Source organism: Kryptolebias marmoratus, linkage group LG23, assembly GCF_001649575.2.
Source record: "Kryptolebias marmoratus isolate JLee-2015 linkage group LG23, ASM164957v2, whole genome shotgun sequence".
Taxonomy (NCBI): Eukaryota; Metazoa; Chordata; class Actinopteri; order Cyprinodontiformes; family Rivulidae; genus Kryptolebias; species Kryptolebias marmoratus.
The window spans coordinates 15,273,119-15,288,893 of NC_051452.1; the positions used below are offsets into that span (position 1 = coordinate 15,273,119).

At 38.3% G+C, this 15,775-nt stretch overlaps 1 protein-coding gene across 14 annotated transcripts in view; it reads right to left on the bottom strand.

The window, feature by feature from the left end:
* dock9b (dedicator of cytokinesis 9b) overlaps positions 1-15,775 on the bottom strand; it is a 124,656-nt gene that overhangs the window by 60,782 nt on the left and 48,099 nt on the right. For all 14 annotated transcript variants that reach the window (XM_017426825.3, XM_017426834.3, XM_017426832.3 and 11 more), the window contains exons 3-4: positions 14,635-14,724; positions 12,153-12,235 (exon numbers count right to left, since the gene is read on the bottom strand). In XM_017426825.3, coding sequence (XP_017282314.1) covers positions 12,153-12,235; positions 14,635-14,724 — 173 coding nt within the window. The remainder of the gene's footprint in view (positions 1-12,152; positions 12,236-14,634; positions 14,725-15,775) is intronic.

The following is a 15,775-nucleotide window of genomic DNA, read 5'->3' on the forward strand; positions in this document are numbered from 1 at the left end:
CTCGTTCACCGGGGTAAACCCCAACATACAGGCACCAAGATGGGGGGGCAACAAGTATGCCCACTCCTGCTCGGCGCCTCTCACCATGGGCAACTCCAGAGTGAGAGTGTCCAACCCCTCTCAAGGTAACTGGTTCCAGAGCCAGAGCCGTGCGTTGAGGTGAGCCCGACTATTTCTAGCCGGAACCTCTCAACCTCACACACCAGCTCAGGCTCCTTCCCCACCAGAGAGGTGACATTCCATGTCCCAAGAGCCAGCTTCTGTAGCCGAGGATCAAACCGCCAAGGTCCCCGCCTTCGGCCACCACCCATCTCACATTGCACCCGACCCCCTTGGCCCCTCCCATAGGTGGTGAGCCCATAGGAAGGGGGATCCACGTATCCTCTTCGGGCGGTGCCCGGCCGGGCTCCATGAGTGAAAGCCCGGCCACCAACGTGCCCCACCTCTAGGCCTGGCTCCAGAGTGGGGCCCCGGTGACCTGCGTCCGGGAGAGGGAACACTGTGTCCAATAATCTTCTTCATCATAAGGGGTCTTTGGGCTGCACTTCGTCGGGCCCCTCACCTAGGACCTATCTGCCTTGGGTGACCCTACTAGGGGCATTAAGCCCCTGACAGCATAGCTACACGGATCATTGGGACACTCAAACCCCTCCACTACGATAAGGTGGCAGCATATTTTATATTCCTTTATCTTTTATTCCAGCTTTTAGTCAGATCTTATTTTTATTTTTTTTAAATGTTCTTTCTTTGAGGTCTGTCATTTCAATTTTTATCTTTCTATATGCTTTTATTGTTCTTTTGCGTTTTGTCATGATGTTTTTAATTGTTTGTGTAAAGCCCTTTGAGTTGCCCTGTTGCTGAAATGTGCTGTACGAATAAAGTTGCCTTGCCTTTAAAGTGTGATTCTGTGAAAAAGTTGTGAAATTCTAAGAGTGAGCAGCTCACTGCCTTATTAAAAGCAGTTTTCAATTTGAACTGACAAAGCTCCAAGGATGAGAAGTCAAATGTCTTAAACTAATAGAAAAACAACCTTAGGTACTTTGTTTTAAAGCTCTCTGTCATATCCTGGATGACTGTATATCTACACCTACAAAAATGTTATCAACAATTAATATTTTACCTGTTGCAGATGACTCTTATTCTTTAAAACTTTAGTTTTGAGAAGATTGAGGAGCTAATGCAATTCAATACCACTTGGCTACCCACAAACTTACAGTAGGTTGCAACAATATTCATCCCTCTTGATATTCTCTCTGTTTTGGTGCCTTATAATGTGGAATTTAATGGATTTTTATTTTGTTTATAGGTACAAAAAATACTTCAGATTAATCATATTAAATAGGGAAAAGGTGTTTTTTTAAATAATTCTCAAAAATATAAAACTAAACAATGGTGCGTGAATATGTTTTCATTCACCTAAGACGCAATACTTTATAGAGCCACCTTTTGCAGCAGTTCCAGTATTAAGTGTCTTCAGGTCTGTCTCCATGATCTTGGTCCATCTAACCAGTGGAGTTTTGGTCCATTCTTTATAACCAAACTGCTGCAGCTCCTTCATGTTGGATGGGTGCTGGTTGTGTTGAACAATCTTTAAAACAAACCAGGGGATCTCATTTGGACTGAGGTCTGAGCTTTGACTGGACCATTCCAACTGGATCTCCTTAAACTCTTGAAGTTTTGTGCCAGCAGAATGTGTAGGGTCATTGTCCTGCAGGAAGATGGACTTTCATCCAAGTCTCAGATTATTATTTTTTCCCACTTAACTTTATTATTCTGGAGTATTTTGTTGGAGAACTGTGGTTTAATCAGATTGAAAATCTAATTAAATTTCATGTTGTAAGACAACAAATAAAATTAGAACTGCAAGCAGTTATGGCAGGGGCCCAAGTCCTTCAATGCATGTCACCCTTTAACCTATGCCTGCTAAACCTTAGTGTGGTAGTAGCTGAGACTGATCCCAAGCGCATAGACTGAGTCAACTCTATGTGTTTGTTAGTAAACTATTCCATGAACCACTGAATAGATTTTATTAAAACTTTCAGAAAATAATCATTTGATGTACGTCTACAACTGATTAACTTTTGAAATCAATTCAATTTACGATGGCCACATAAACATTAGCCAATACAAAAATGGCTTGAGAAAATTCTTGAGAAAATAGTTACAAATCAATTGTGTGAACATCTGGACAGACAATAACCTATTTGAGGAGTTTCAGTTAGGGTTTAGAGCTCATCATAGCACAGAAACAGCACTGGTGAAAGTTACTGATGACATCTTCCTGTACTCAGACAGTGGACTTTTGTCCACACTTGTCCTGTTAGATCTCAGCGCTGCATTTGATAAAATTGATTACAATATTCTATTACAGAAGCTTAGACATGATATTGAGATTACAGGAATGGATGTAAAATGGTTAAAATCAAAGTTATCGTCATCTCACACCAGAATTAGTCATGGAGTCCCTCAAGGTTCAGTGTTTGGACGAGGTACTTTTTATTTTATATATTAAAATATTTCTATTTGCTAAATGCCAGAATAATGACAGAGAGAATGTTTTTAAGGCAAGTGACAAACTTAATCGGTTACTTAGATAGCAAGGCACATTGTTCTGAGCAGCTGATGATATCACATTAACCCATTTAGTGGTCCCACAGTCAAAGCCACTTAGTCTTTTCGTGGACAGAAAAGTACAACTTGAGGTAAGAAATCTTTTTTTTTTTTTTACAATACACAAGCTGCAGTTAATCATAAAAATGAAAAAGAAAAAATCTGCATTTTTTTTTTTGGAGAATGTGATATATTTCATTAGCTTTCTTAGTCAAGATGTCAAAAAGATTCATTTTATAACTTTAATTTTGTGTTATTCAAACTGTCAGAAAAGGTTTCATGAAAGCTTTAGTTTGTACCATTTAAACTGCCAAAATTCACCATAAAGCTCCATTTTATGATCATTTGAATGGGTTTATCCCCATGGCTCAATTGCTTCACTTTCCTACCCAATCCACTTCTTTTTTGAAAACATGTCTGGTAAAGAGTATGGTCCTTGGACTTTAAAACTGTGTCCAGATAAATAAATGTTTATTGAAAGAAATTATTATCAGTCGTTTAAAATCAGTGCCAACAAAAACTGAAATATTTCTATCAGTGTGATACAAAACCAAAGATAACACTGTTCCAAGGACATAAAATAGTATTTTAGTGTCAATAAGGTTATTCTTGTACGAAATAACAAAAGTCATAATTGCCTTTTTTTATGCCTAAAAAACAAATTCTTTATATATGCTAAAGAAGCATAAGACCTTTTTTCCAATCAGATTTAGGACGGGTCTAACTTTTGTAATGCATCTGAGGTGTTGAAATGCTGTTTAAAAAATATGATGCATTTTTTTTAAGATCAGAATGCAAAGTCATGGTTCAGTTTTTGTACTGCTTGCATGTGTTAACCAATATAGGAGTCAACAAAAATAAAGTTGATGTTTCAAAAAAACAGCTCCTACCAAATGGGTTCTGTTTCATCATCATTAAACCTCCTATGGCCCTCGGGTCAACCTGCAGTTACAAGGCCTACCTCTATTTGTCTCTCTCTCTTTCAGTGCTTCAGGAGGGCTAAGCTTTAAGATTTTCCTGAAAGTCAGAACGCAACATGGATGATGACGTTCTGTTCAAGGCTGAGGTCGTTGGCAGATATGTAACTTTGTGTCCTCAGTGCTGGAGTGACAAAGATAAAATATGAATCCACCAGTCTTTCTAAAATAAAAAAAGACTCATTCACACATGTCATAAAAATCAATTAACTGAGTGTCAAATGAAACAAACTACACAGGAGAAGTGTAAATCCAACTCACCACAGCCTCTCATCACAAATCTTTACAGCAAAACTGAAAAAATCAGCAGACACAGGTGGACTCTTCTTGAAGGAAATCCACAAAATGAAAGGTAAGTTTGACTCCTATTGTACAAGTATGAACAGAATGCACTGGTTATCATCGCCCAAAGGCAATAACTTCTTTCCCTGTGTTTACTTGTCTGTTGTTTTAGCAAAATATCTCATTAACCACTGGACAAATGTTAAAGACACTCTCAGAAAATAACATTTGCATGTACATCTGCAATGAATTAACTTTTGGAGTTAACCCCATTCAAAATGACTGCTACTACTAAGCAACCTTAGTAATAAAAATGGGTTTACCTTAGGAAATTTTCCAGATATTTAGCTAAGATTTGGTGTGCTATTAGCTGAGAGTTATCCCCTAACACCTACTCTGGAAAATAACTCAAGATTAGTTTTTTAAAACTTTGCCAATGTGTCTGTTAGCAAAATACCTCATGAACTACTGGATGGACTGTAATGAAACTTTCAGAAAGTAATCATAATCATACAGCTGAACACATTTTGGAGTTAACTCAACTAAAGATGGCTGCCACTACCAAATGACCTCAAGAAACACAAAAACATCTGTAACTCAATCAGTTTTACAGGTATTGAGCAAAATATGGTGTGGTTGTAGCTGAGAGTCATCCCTAACATTTTTTATAAGTGCAAACAGTTCTCACATGAGATTGTGCATAACGTCAGTTACAAGATTTGACCAAAATGGCTACATTCATCATAAGATAATTTTAGTCTAAAACACTGGCCTGAAATGTGGCGGGTGCTATGCAAAGAACTGAAACACTTATCCAACTACAATCTGACTACAAAAGAGCATAATTAGAAATTAACTTTATTTCCATTCATCTGTTCATCCATTCATTCATCCATCCATCCATCCATCCATTTTCTTTACCCACTTCTCTTGAGAACCTGGTGTTTATCTCCAGCAGTCATCACGTGAATTGTGGGTTACACTATGGACAGGTCGCAAATCCATCGCAGGGCTTATTTACAACATTTTATGTTTTAAACACAAATGTACAGTAACCTAAAAATATTCTACAGAGTAAAAGCAACACTTGTGAAAAACAAATAAAGATCAACCTCCTGAAACCCTGTGTCCTCATACTGTTTGTGAACATTGGCTTCCTTGGATTTTATTTATTTAGTTTAGCATTGACCTGTTGTTCTTTTTTGGGCACTTGCTTTTAATTTTTCAATTTAATTTACTAATTGTTCAAAAACATTGTTTGTTCTACTAATACCAAAAAAAATAGGAGAAATTAAAAACATTCAATACTGCTGAAAATCATTTTCATACATGAATTACAGTATATGTTTGTAAAACTTAAAAACATAGAAAAGGACACCTGAGTTCAATTTTTTTTTTTTTTAGGCACAGAGAATGCATTTTCTGAGGGAAATGTTTTCTACCAGATGCTGCTGAATTTTTGAGGTTGTGTTTGTTGTAGTTACAAATTAAAGCTACAATAAAAAGGAAGTGGACTTCAGAGTATCTAAATTAATGTGATAATGCAAACTGAAAAGCGCAAACTCATTTACAAAAGTAGTGAAACTGACATTTAAAGTGCATAAAATAGCTGTTCATACAATACTTTGTACCTTTACATGTAATTTTATTTAATTAGTTAAGGTGACCACAGGGATTTCATCTAGTTATACATCAGAAGACATGAGGTTAAAGAAGTTAAAATAGAACATAATAAGAATAAATCTTAAAAAAAAATTAAAGGCCTAGAATTCCTAGAAAGAAAAGGCTTTAATTGCCCGCCAGCTTGCATCCCAGTTTTAAACAAAAATAAATAAATTAGTAAATCAATCTTGATTAAACGGAACAAAGATATAGTTGCTCTGGGAAAGCCTAGGAAATGGCCTCATGCAAATCTTATGATATGATGTCTTGTGAGAAATGTCAGCACTCAGAGTATTGGCTCTTTTCCAGGGACGAAACTCGGCTCTTCTCTGGTCGACCTGTCACACGTTCAGAGTCCACTTTCAGCTCGCTTCTTGGAACCTCCTTAGCCAGGGTTCCAAGTGGCCGTTGACTGGCCAGAGAGCGACGTCAGTCATCAAAGTTTATCAAATCTTGCAACCGCATCGTTTGTTTTTGTTACTTACTTTTTAAAAATTATTTATAATAAATCTATTAAAATGGCGACACATAAACCAACACTGTGGTACTGTTAGGAAGTGCAGATGTTTCCATGCTTGCTGGCTGATTAAAGCCATTTTTGTGTTGGCTAATGACAATTTGCTGTGGTGGCCATCTTGAATTGAAGTAACTCTGAAAGTCCATCAGTTGTAGATGTTCATCCAATGATTACTTTTTGAGTTTCAGCAAAATCCATCCAGTGGTTCATGGGATATTCTAACAGGCAAACAGGGTTGACACCAGCAGTTAATGCTAAAGTTTTAAGCAACAATATTACTCTATCTGTAGCACTCAGAGTATGTGTTGGGGGTGATGCTCAACTACCACCGCACCTAATTTTATCTCAATATCTGTAAAATTCATAGAGTTATAGTCATTTTTATGTTTCCTAAGGACAGTTGACTGTCGCAGCTGTTTTGCACTGGGTTGACTCCAGTAAGTTAGTGTTTGTCGATGTACATCTAATGCTCATTTTCTGAAAGTTTCATAAAATGTGTACCCTGGTTCATGAGATGTTTCGTTAACAGATAAACAAACACACAAGATCAGACATGGGCAAAAACAAAACCTTCCTTTCACCTTCAGTGGATGGCAGTAATGAAGCTGTCAAGAGCCTAAACACTGTCAAGTAAATGAGTCTTTTCTTACTTGTTTTCATTCCAACAAATGAGTGAGGGCCAAACACAAGATAAAGAAAGCTAGAGACAGAACAAAGAAGCGGAGATTCTGTAGGTGAGAAAAAAAAAATCACAGAGAGAGCAGAAACCAGGACTAATGTCTGCTATGCTTTCCCCCCTGTGCAGCTTCAGCCTTTCATAACGGACAGGTGAGTTCCAGCGGATCACTGAAGTCCTGTCAAGAGCTTTTCAATGGAGAAACATTTTTTTAATTTTTTTTCTGTTCCTGCTAGAAAAAAACCCCCCAAAGCTACATTTACAGCTAACACAGTGCCAGCATGTTGGAGTGTGGTGTTGTAAAGGTCAGCCAAAGGTATGTATGCTTTGAAAGTGTTTATTCTCCTCTTTGAATCCATTTTTAAAAAAGAGAAGAACTATGAGTTTACGCAAACCTGAAAACGTGAGCTTAAATTTTTAAAAGATGAATGTGTTCTGAAGTCCTAAATTGCTGTCAGGTAAAAGTTGTTTTGGAATTTCATTAACTTAATATACTGAACAAAAATGTAAATGCAATGCTTTTGTTTTTGATCCCATTTTTCATGAGCTGAACTCAATCTAAAACTTTTTCTATGTACACAATAGGACCTTTGCTCTCAAATACTGTTCACAAATTTGTGAGCCCTTCTCCTTTGCTGAGGTAATCCATCCACTTTGCAGGTGTGGCATATTAAGATGCTGATTAGACAGCATGATTATTTGATAGGTGCACCGTAGGCTGGCCATAATAAAAGGCTGTTTTAAAATGTGCAGTTTACTTTGACTGTATTTGTGTGTGTATGTGTGTGTGTGTGGGTGGGGGAACCAAACAACCGTGTAACTACTATTTGCCTCACGCAGGGCAACACATCTCCTTCTCCTTTGCATAGAGTTTATCTGGTTGTTGATTGTGGCCTGTGGAATGTTGGTCCACTCCTATTCAATGGCTGTGCAAAGTTGCTCAATCAAGAGCATCCCAAACACACTCAGTGGGTGACATGTCTGGTGAGTATGCTGGCCATGCAAAAACTGGGATGTTTTCAGCTTCCAGGAATTGTGTACAGATCCTTTCAGCATGGGGTTGTGCATTATGCTGCAACATGAGGTGATGGTCATGGATGAATGGCACAACAATGGACCTTAGAATCTCGTCATGGTACCTCTTTGCATTCAAAATATCATCAATAAAATGCACTTGTGTTCGTTATCCATAACATACTCCTGCCCATACCATAACCCCACAACCACCATGGGCCACTTAATTCACAACACTGACATCAGCAAACCTCTCACCCAAACAACGCCATAGATGTAGTCTGCCAACTGCCCTATAGAGTAAATATTGGGATTCATCCATGAAGAGAACACCTCTTCAATGTGCCATATACCATCAAATGTGAGCATTTGCCCACTCAAGTCGGTTGCAGATGAACTTCCTTGGGACAGTTTCTGACAGTTTGTGCAGAAATTCATTGGTTATGAAAACCAATTGCTACAGAAGCTGTCTAAGCGGCTGGTCTCAGACAATTTTGTAGGTGAAGCTGCTGGATGTGGAGGGTCTGGGATGGTGTGGTTACACGTGGTCTGCAGTTGTGAGGCTGGTTGGATGTACTGCCAAATTCTCCGAAATGCCTTTGGAGACCGCTTATGGTAGAGAAACATTCACTTCAAGGGCAACAGCTCTGGTAGACATTCCTGCAGTCAGTGCTGTGCCACACGTCCAATAATCATGCTGTCTAATTAGCATCTCGATATGCCAGACCTGTGTGGTAGATGAATTATTTCGGCAAAGGGGAAGTGCTCACTAACACAGATTTGCACAAATTTGTGCACAATATTTGAGAGAAAAAGTCTTAGATTTTTTTATTCAGCTCATGAAAAACGGGAGCAAAAACAAGAGTGTTGAGTTTATTATTTTGTTCAGCATATAACAAAATATTTTATTATATTCATAAAAACTAAGATTTTTTCTCTTCTTTCAGACAGAAATTGGTGAATAATGACAAACTTGGAAACAAGAGATGGTTGTCACAGCATCGCTGCCTCTTCTTTATTCTGGTTCTGACAGCTGTGCTTTTCTTCAACTACATCAGCAAAAAGGACATTGCACCTGAGTGGTACCCTAAACAATGGGCCACCTTAGCTACACTTCCTCAAACTCAGAATATTTCATCAAAACATGCTCATGTTTTGATGAAAAACCAGACCACAGTTACTGTGAAGATGATTCAACAGGTGCCACAGACTCAACCTGCCCAAATGACCCCGGTTCCATACGTAAATCCTGGACCGTACCTTGTGGAGTATCCTTATGAGTACCACTTTACGATAAACGAGCCACACAGATGTGAGCAGGAGAAGCCATATGTGGTTTTTATGATTCATGTGGCGCCACATAACAGAGCTCATCGTGACGCCGTCCGCAGCACTTGGGGAAGTGAGGGCCTGGTTCTAGATAAAGTGATGAGGGTGTTCTTCCTGCTGGGGATGCAAACTGGAGGAGATGCCCAGCAGGTCCACGAGCGTCTAATGCAGGAAAGCAAAGAGCATCGAGACCTGATTCAGAGTGACTTTGTGGACTCCTACAAGAATTTGACTATTAAGACCATGGTGATGCTGGAGTGGCTGAACTTGTTCTGCTCCAATGCTTCTTACGCCATGAAGGTTGATTCAGATATATTTGTAAATGTGCCCAAAATGGTCAAATTGCTCCAGGAGGCTCCCAAGACAAACTACATGATTGGTCGTGTGGTGCACAGTACTCCAGTTTTAAGGGATCCAGACTATAGGTGGTATGTGCCTGAGGAGATTTTACCTGATTCTACTTACCCTCCCTATGCTTTTGGTCTTGGCTACATAGTATCTCTAGACCTCCCAAAAAAACTCATTGAAGCATCCAGACATGTTAAAGCTATTTATATAGAAGATGCATATTTGGGGTTGTGCATGAAACACTTGGGCATCCTTCCCATTGACCCCCCAGACATGGATTACTTCAATAGTGACCCCTTAACTTACAGTCCCTGTTCACTCCTCAAGTTGATCGCTGTAACATTAGATCCATCTGTTGATCGTGTGAAGATGTGGAAAGACTTTAAAGAAAAGACTAAAGACTGCTAATCAATAAAAAGGGTCATTTTTTTTGTAAAACTATGTTTAAATTTCACAGTGATCTCCTCCTTTTGAAATGTTTTTACCTCTTAAAAAAAGTCTTTCCTTTTAGAATAATGCCAACAAACTGCTTTAATTAATCAGGTCCAGTGGCCTGAGCAGGCTCTGCCCACTACTCCACACCTGTTCTGCAAATCATTGGATGCAAAACAAGGACACAGCCCTGAATTCTGGATAAGTGTGTGTGTGTGTGTGTGTATATGTGTGTGTGGGTGTGCATGAATGTGTGTGTGTGTGTCGGTGTGTGTGTGTTATATATAAAAAAGAAATCTAAAATGTATTTGGTTTGATTTGATAAATAAACTTTGATAAATAGACTTGATAAATAAAATTTTACTCAGTCCTTGAGTCTTTTCATTTGTGCTGACTTATATTTTTTTTACCCATTATTGCCTATGAAAACTTTTTTTCTTCATACACCAGAGTTAGTCATGAAGTCCATCAGGGTTCAGTGATTGGACTAATATGCTTTACTTTATATATGCTTCTATTAAGTAAAAATATTAGACAGCACATTTTAAATTTCCATTGATATTCTGACATTACTCAAGTTATATTTATCAATGAAACCGGACAAATTAAATTAGTTACTTAGATTGAAGAATACATGCTAAAGTGTTTTTTGTTTTTTGTTGCATTTTCCTTTTTTAAAGTGATAGTTGTGTAAATTAAAATATACAAGTCCCTCAATGGTCTTTAAAGGCAGCAAAGTTGACAGAATGCCAATGGGAATGAATATTTTTGCAACCTATTGTGTAATCGGACATAGGATGTAAACTAAAAAAGGAAAGTTTTGACAATACCAAATGTATTTCTTTAAAGGCACATTCTTCTGAGTAGCTGCTCATATCATATTAACCCATTCAGTCATGCTTCAATATGTAAGAGAGTAGCTGCAAATGTGCAGCTGTTTAAGTGCAACTCAAACCACAGAAGGACTATTTGCTCTTTGAACTCTACATGACCCAGCTTTCTCTTGCGAACAAGCATAAATATGTTCAAGGACAAGGGCAGAGTTTGTCTAACTTTTAGTCTTAAATGTTTTCAGCATCACACACAACATCTGTTAAGCTCATTCCTGTACTCAAGGAAAGTGGATAGCCCAAGGACACAATGCATTGTGGAATTTTCCTTTAAGTCTTAATAACATCAGTCAACAGTACTCCCAGAATAGAGCTGTATATCTTTGTAGAATAAACACAGGATGTTTTCTATTGTTGTTGCAGAGGAGCTTCTAAGCCTACATGGCAGACATCCATGTTAGGTTCAGGTTAAATCAGTTACTGGGCAGTATCGTTGGGGGGGGCAGGTCATGAATTTCTGCTTTTGGCTGAGGATTAAGGTAGACTTTACGGTATACTGGGCTATGACTGTTGGAGCTAGTTGGTTACTCAAAATTGTGAAAAACTAAGTTGCAGTCTCACTGAATTTTGAGTTTGCCACCGGCAAGCTGTGTTGCCATGTTCTGTGTGATCAGTTTTTGAAAGTCACGGCCTATTTTCATGTGCACGGCTTGCAAGACAGTATTCTAGGCCATGCACAATATTTCAAAGCCCACCTCCGCCCACATCACAGCTGCTCTGTACCCACCTTGACAGAAACCCCCATGTTTATGATTTACTCTTCTAGAGTACACTTTTAAAATGAAGATATGCAGATTTAAACCAGTTTTTTTATAATTATTATTTATCCCCTGTGTGGTTTTTCGACCTAGACAATCAAGGCCATAGCCTGAAATGGTTTCTGTCAGAGGGGGCTTGTAAGAGTCAAAATACAGAGAACAGAGAAGGGCTTGAGATTCTAGCAACAACTCTGCAACTATTTTAATAGAAAAATTGTCACACAAACCTTTCAAATGTGTTGAAAATTATAGCAACTAGACTGCAATAGACTGCCACCAATGAAAGGAAATTGAGAACCTCCGCAAATGTTTGGAGACATTTTGGAGATTCTTGCAAATGCTGTTTGCTGACTAATCGCCAACTGTCGCATCCTAGTGAAATACTAGCTTTAGGTATGTTTTGTACCACTGTCGTGTGAGTAGTGTAGCAAAAATGAACTGGTCATAGTTTACAGTTGATGACACTGGTGCTGCATACCAGCATGTTTATGAGAAGTAGTGGTACGCTAAAAAAAGTGACAATATGCTAAGGATAAAAAATTAGAAGTGCTGGTATTATGTACCAGTGAGTACTGGTCCACTTCAAGCGCTGGTTGGAAACAAAAAGTACAGTCAGTAAAACCTGTTTGCACATCTGGTTCTCGAACACACACTCACTTTGGAAGCTGGCGGAAGTCTCCAGAATACTCCTCATACTTGTAAGTCACCACATGCCAGTCAGACTTGTATGTTTTGATGCACTGCAGAGACAGAAAGAGACATAAGGGGTGAGACGCTCCGTAAAAACAAAGGTAAATCAAGTTATATATCTGCTTGAGGCATGTACATCACACAAACCCGAGTCTAAAAGGATTGTTGATAAGTAAGGATCTAACTTGTACTAAAACATGTTTTCTTAAAGTAGGAAGAACTATTGTTGTCTAAGATGTCCAATATGTCTTTTCCAACAGTTTGGGAGGAACAAGTAGTTTGTTAAATATAACAAGTGACATCTTTGGGCCTAAAATTATTATAAGAAAATACTGATTATCTAAAACATTCTGAACACCTTCCTAGTATTATGCTCATCCCCCTTTGTCACTCAAACAGCCACCCTCTAGAGGTTAGCGCATACTGTATGATTTTAAAAATTTCAAGGGACTTGTACATGTCACACTGTGTTAACTCAGTGTTTTAAAATCTTGATAGTAGGTCGTGTCACACAGTTCAATGTCAGATTTAATAGATGAAAGATTTGCACATGATCAAAGAGTTTGTCTACAGTGGCTGGAAATTGTAGTGTCAAGCTGGCTTTAGTCTCTTACGGTCTGCTGTGGTATCTGTCACCAAGTATCACCTTCTTTAGCCACAATAACTCTCAGTAGTGGTTTTCTGTCTGACTTTATAAGTCTCTTACATGGTTGTGGAGGAATTTTGGCTCATTCTTCTTTACAACGCAGTTTCAGTTCATTGCAGACATTTATTTCTGCTCAGCTTTCTTAAGGTCCCTCCACAGCATTTCAGTCATGTTGAGGTTCTGGACTCTGACTGGACCATTGCAACACCTTGATTCTTTTTTTTTTTTAGCCGTTCTGTTGTAGATTAGCTGCTGTGTTTGGGATCATTGTTCTGTTTGGTCCAAGCTTCATCTGTCAGACAGATGGCCTCACATTTGACTCTAGAATGTTTTGGTCTAGAGAGGAGTTCCTAAAGAACAGTTTTCAAAATGTCTCTCTGGGCAGATTTCATTGGGCAGACTAGTTGGTGACTGAAAATTACAAGAAAATAGGTGGGTTTTCAGTTGCGGTTTCACTAAATTCTGAGTTTTGGTGATTAAGTAAGCTGTGCAGCCACATTTTGCACAGCCAGTTTTAGAAAATCACGGCTTAGTTTCATGTCTCTGTTTGCAAAACTGTATTCTAAGTTGTGTACATTATTTCATCTCTCACCTCTGCCCACACTGTACCACATTCGCTTGCTTTGTACCCACCTTGCAAGCCGCCCCCACATTTCATTATCTGGAGTACGCTTTAGAAAAAAAAATGCTGATTTGAACCAGCTTTTAATAAATATTATTTATCATTAACATGGTTTTTAGACCTGGTCTGGCATTCCCGCAACAACTTGTTGACTATTTTAAGAAAAAAACTGTCGCACAAATTTTTTGAGCAAGTTTGAAATTTTACTGACAAGACTACAAACCTCTGCAACTCATGTGGAGAAATTGAGAACATTAGTGAATATTTCGAGACAATTTAGAGACTCCTTCACAAACACCATTTGCAAACTAATCACCAACATTTCCAGTCCAGTAAGCTACTTGATTAAGATGCAAATGGACAGAGGGACAGTCTAAGCCTTGAACCACAGCTATAAAAACAAACCCCCACTGTTTTCTTCTACTCTGTGTGTTTAGACGTTCAACAAAATCAAAAAAAAAAATCTGTAAAACCATAAAAGATCTGTACCTGCACATGGAATGAGTCAAAAAAGTTAACAAAAAAGTTGGAAAACAAATTTAGGAAAAAACATCCCATGTGTAAGAGAAACCACAGCTGCTGCAGATGTGGTTATGATGTAATTCTTGGCAACATTAGGACTATCACCTACTGTGCACTGTATAACAGACCCAACCCAAACCAACCCAAACACACTGATCCTCTGAAACAAGCCTCACTATCAGGAGACACGTGAAAGTGGAAATTAAAGGCAACAAACAACATATCAATGTGTTCTGTGCCAGTTTTCATTTCTCTTTACATAAAGTGAAAGGTAAATATTTCTGAAAATAGTACAAAAGTGATAACATTTGTATTTTGTTCATATTGTTTTTGTTGTAACAATACTTTTTGGCTATAAATCTTAGACAGTTGGAAAGTCTTTTTATCTCCCCTTAAAGGATTTGCTGTGCTGTTGTGGCTATGTATGGTTCTTCCACATACTACTGGATTTATGTTTGATCATTGTAGCTCCAGCATCTGTCCATATTTAAGGGTACAAATGCATTTTCTAGAGTAAGATAAAGCATCCATATTTGGGTGAAAAAGGTGATAAAACTTTGCAGTGCTTGAACTAAAGGATGGTGCAGGGATTTAGTCATGTCACAGAAGCCAAGTTGGAGAGACAGAATGGACAAAGAAGGCTTGCATCCAGGTTTTACCTCTTGGACAAACAGAGAGTGAGCTTCTTTCTCAGCAGTCTCTGGCACAGTGGAGAGCAGAGTTCGGCCCTGGCGCCGCAGGGTGGAGATCTGAGGGGGAAGAGACAGAAAGCAGGCATGAAAAACACAACACATCTACTCTGCTGGTGTTTTATGCAAAAGGCTCAGTCCGCTTTGGTGATGTTTTCACTCTTCCTCATGATTACATCAAACTTTATTGATCCCCATAGGAAACTTTCTCTCTGAACTCTTCCTCAAAGGAAGGTCAGAGATCCGGGTCAGGAACGCGCCAGCGTCCAGGGAAGCTGGTTTTTCAGTTCCTTTAAATTCATTCACATAATCTGCTGGTAATAAACTGTAAATTCTAATGAATTGGTGAACTTTTTAGGAAATACTTTTAAGAGACTGACCACCAACTTTTGGATTTTGAAATACAGTATAAAAAGGTATAAAAGGTATAAAAATTGATAGTGTAGCTTACCATAAAGACTTTTCTATCATTGTCCTAGTTGTGCCAATAATCAAAACAAGCCCACTGGCTTTATAAAAGACTTTTGAAAGAGAAGATGGGTTAATAGGTTAGGATTTATCAACCATATGCGCTTGGCGTGTATCAGGAGTCACTCATGAAAACTATGTGTAACTGCAATACACGGTGTGTGTGAAGAGATCTGTGTTGAATCAGAACAGAACAGAACCTCCCTGTAGTTGATGGATCTCACTATTTCAGGGAGGAAATGTGGACCAGTGCAGTGAACTGAACTTCCCTACCAACTTGTATCACGTCAATTTCAGCTCAATTTTTGCAAAACTGAGAACCATTTTTGTCTTTGTTAAGTTCGATTAGCTGTGGGACCACTTGTAGATGTACTAATAAAGATTATTATCCCATGGTTTATGAGATCTTTTCTTGACAGACAGACTTGACTCCATTAGTTAAGAGTTCTAAGATTAAAATCTTGATCAATCATTTAGAGCTTGGAGTATGTGTTTGGGATGTCTCTAAGCTCCTACCACACCAAATCTTTGCTAAATATCTGTATAACTGACAGATTCATATCCATTTTTGTGTTTTCTAAGGTCAGTTGGCACAGAGGTCCTGTTTTACCAAAAAAAAAAAATATATATATATTCTCACAGT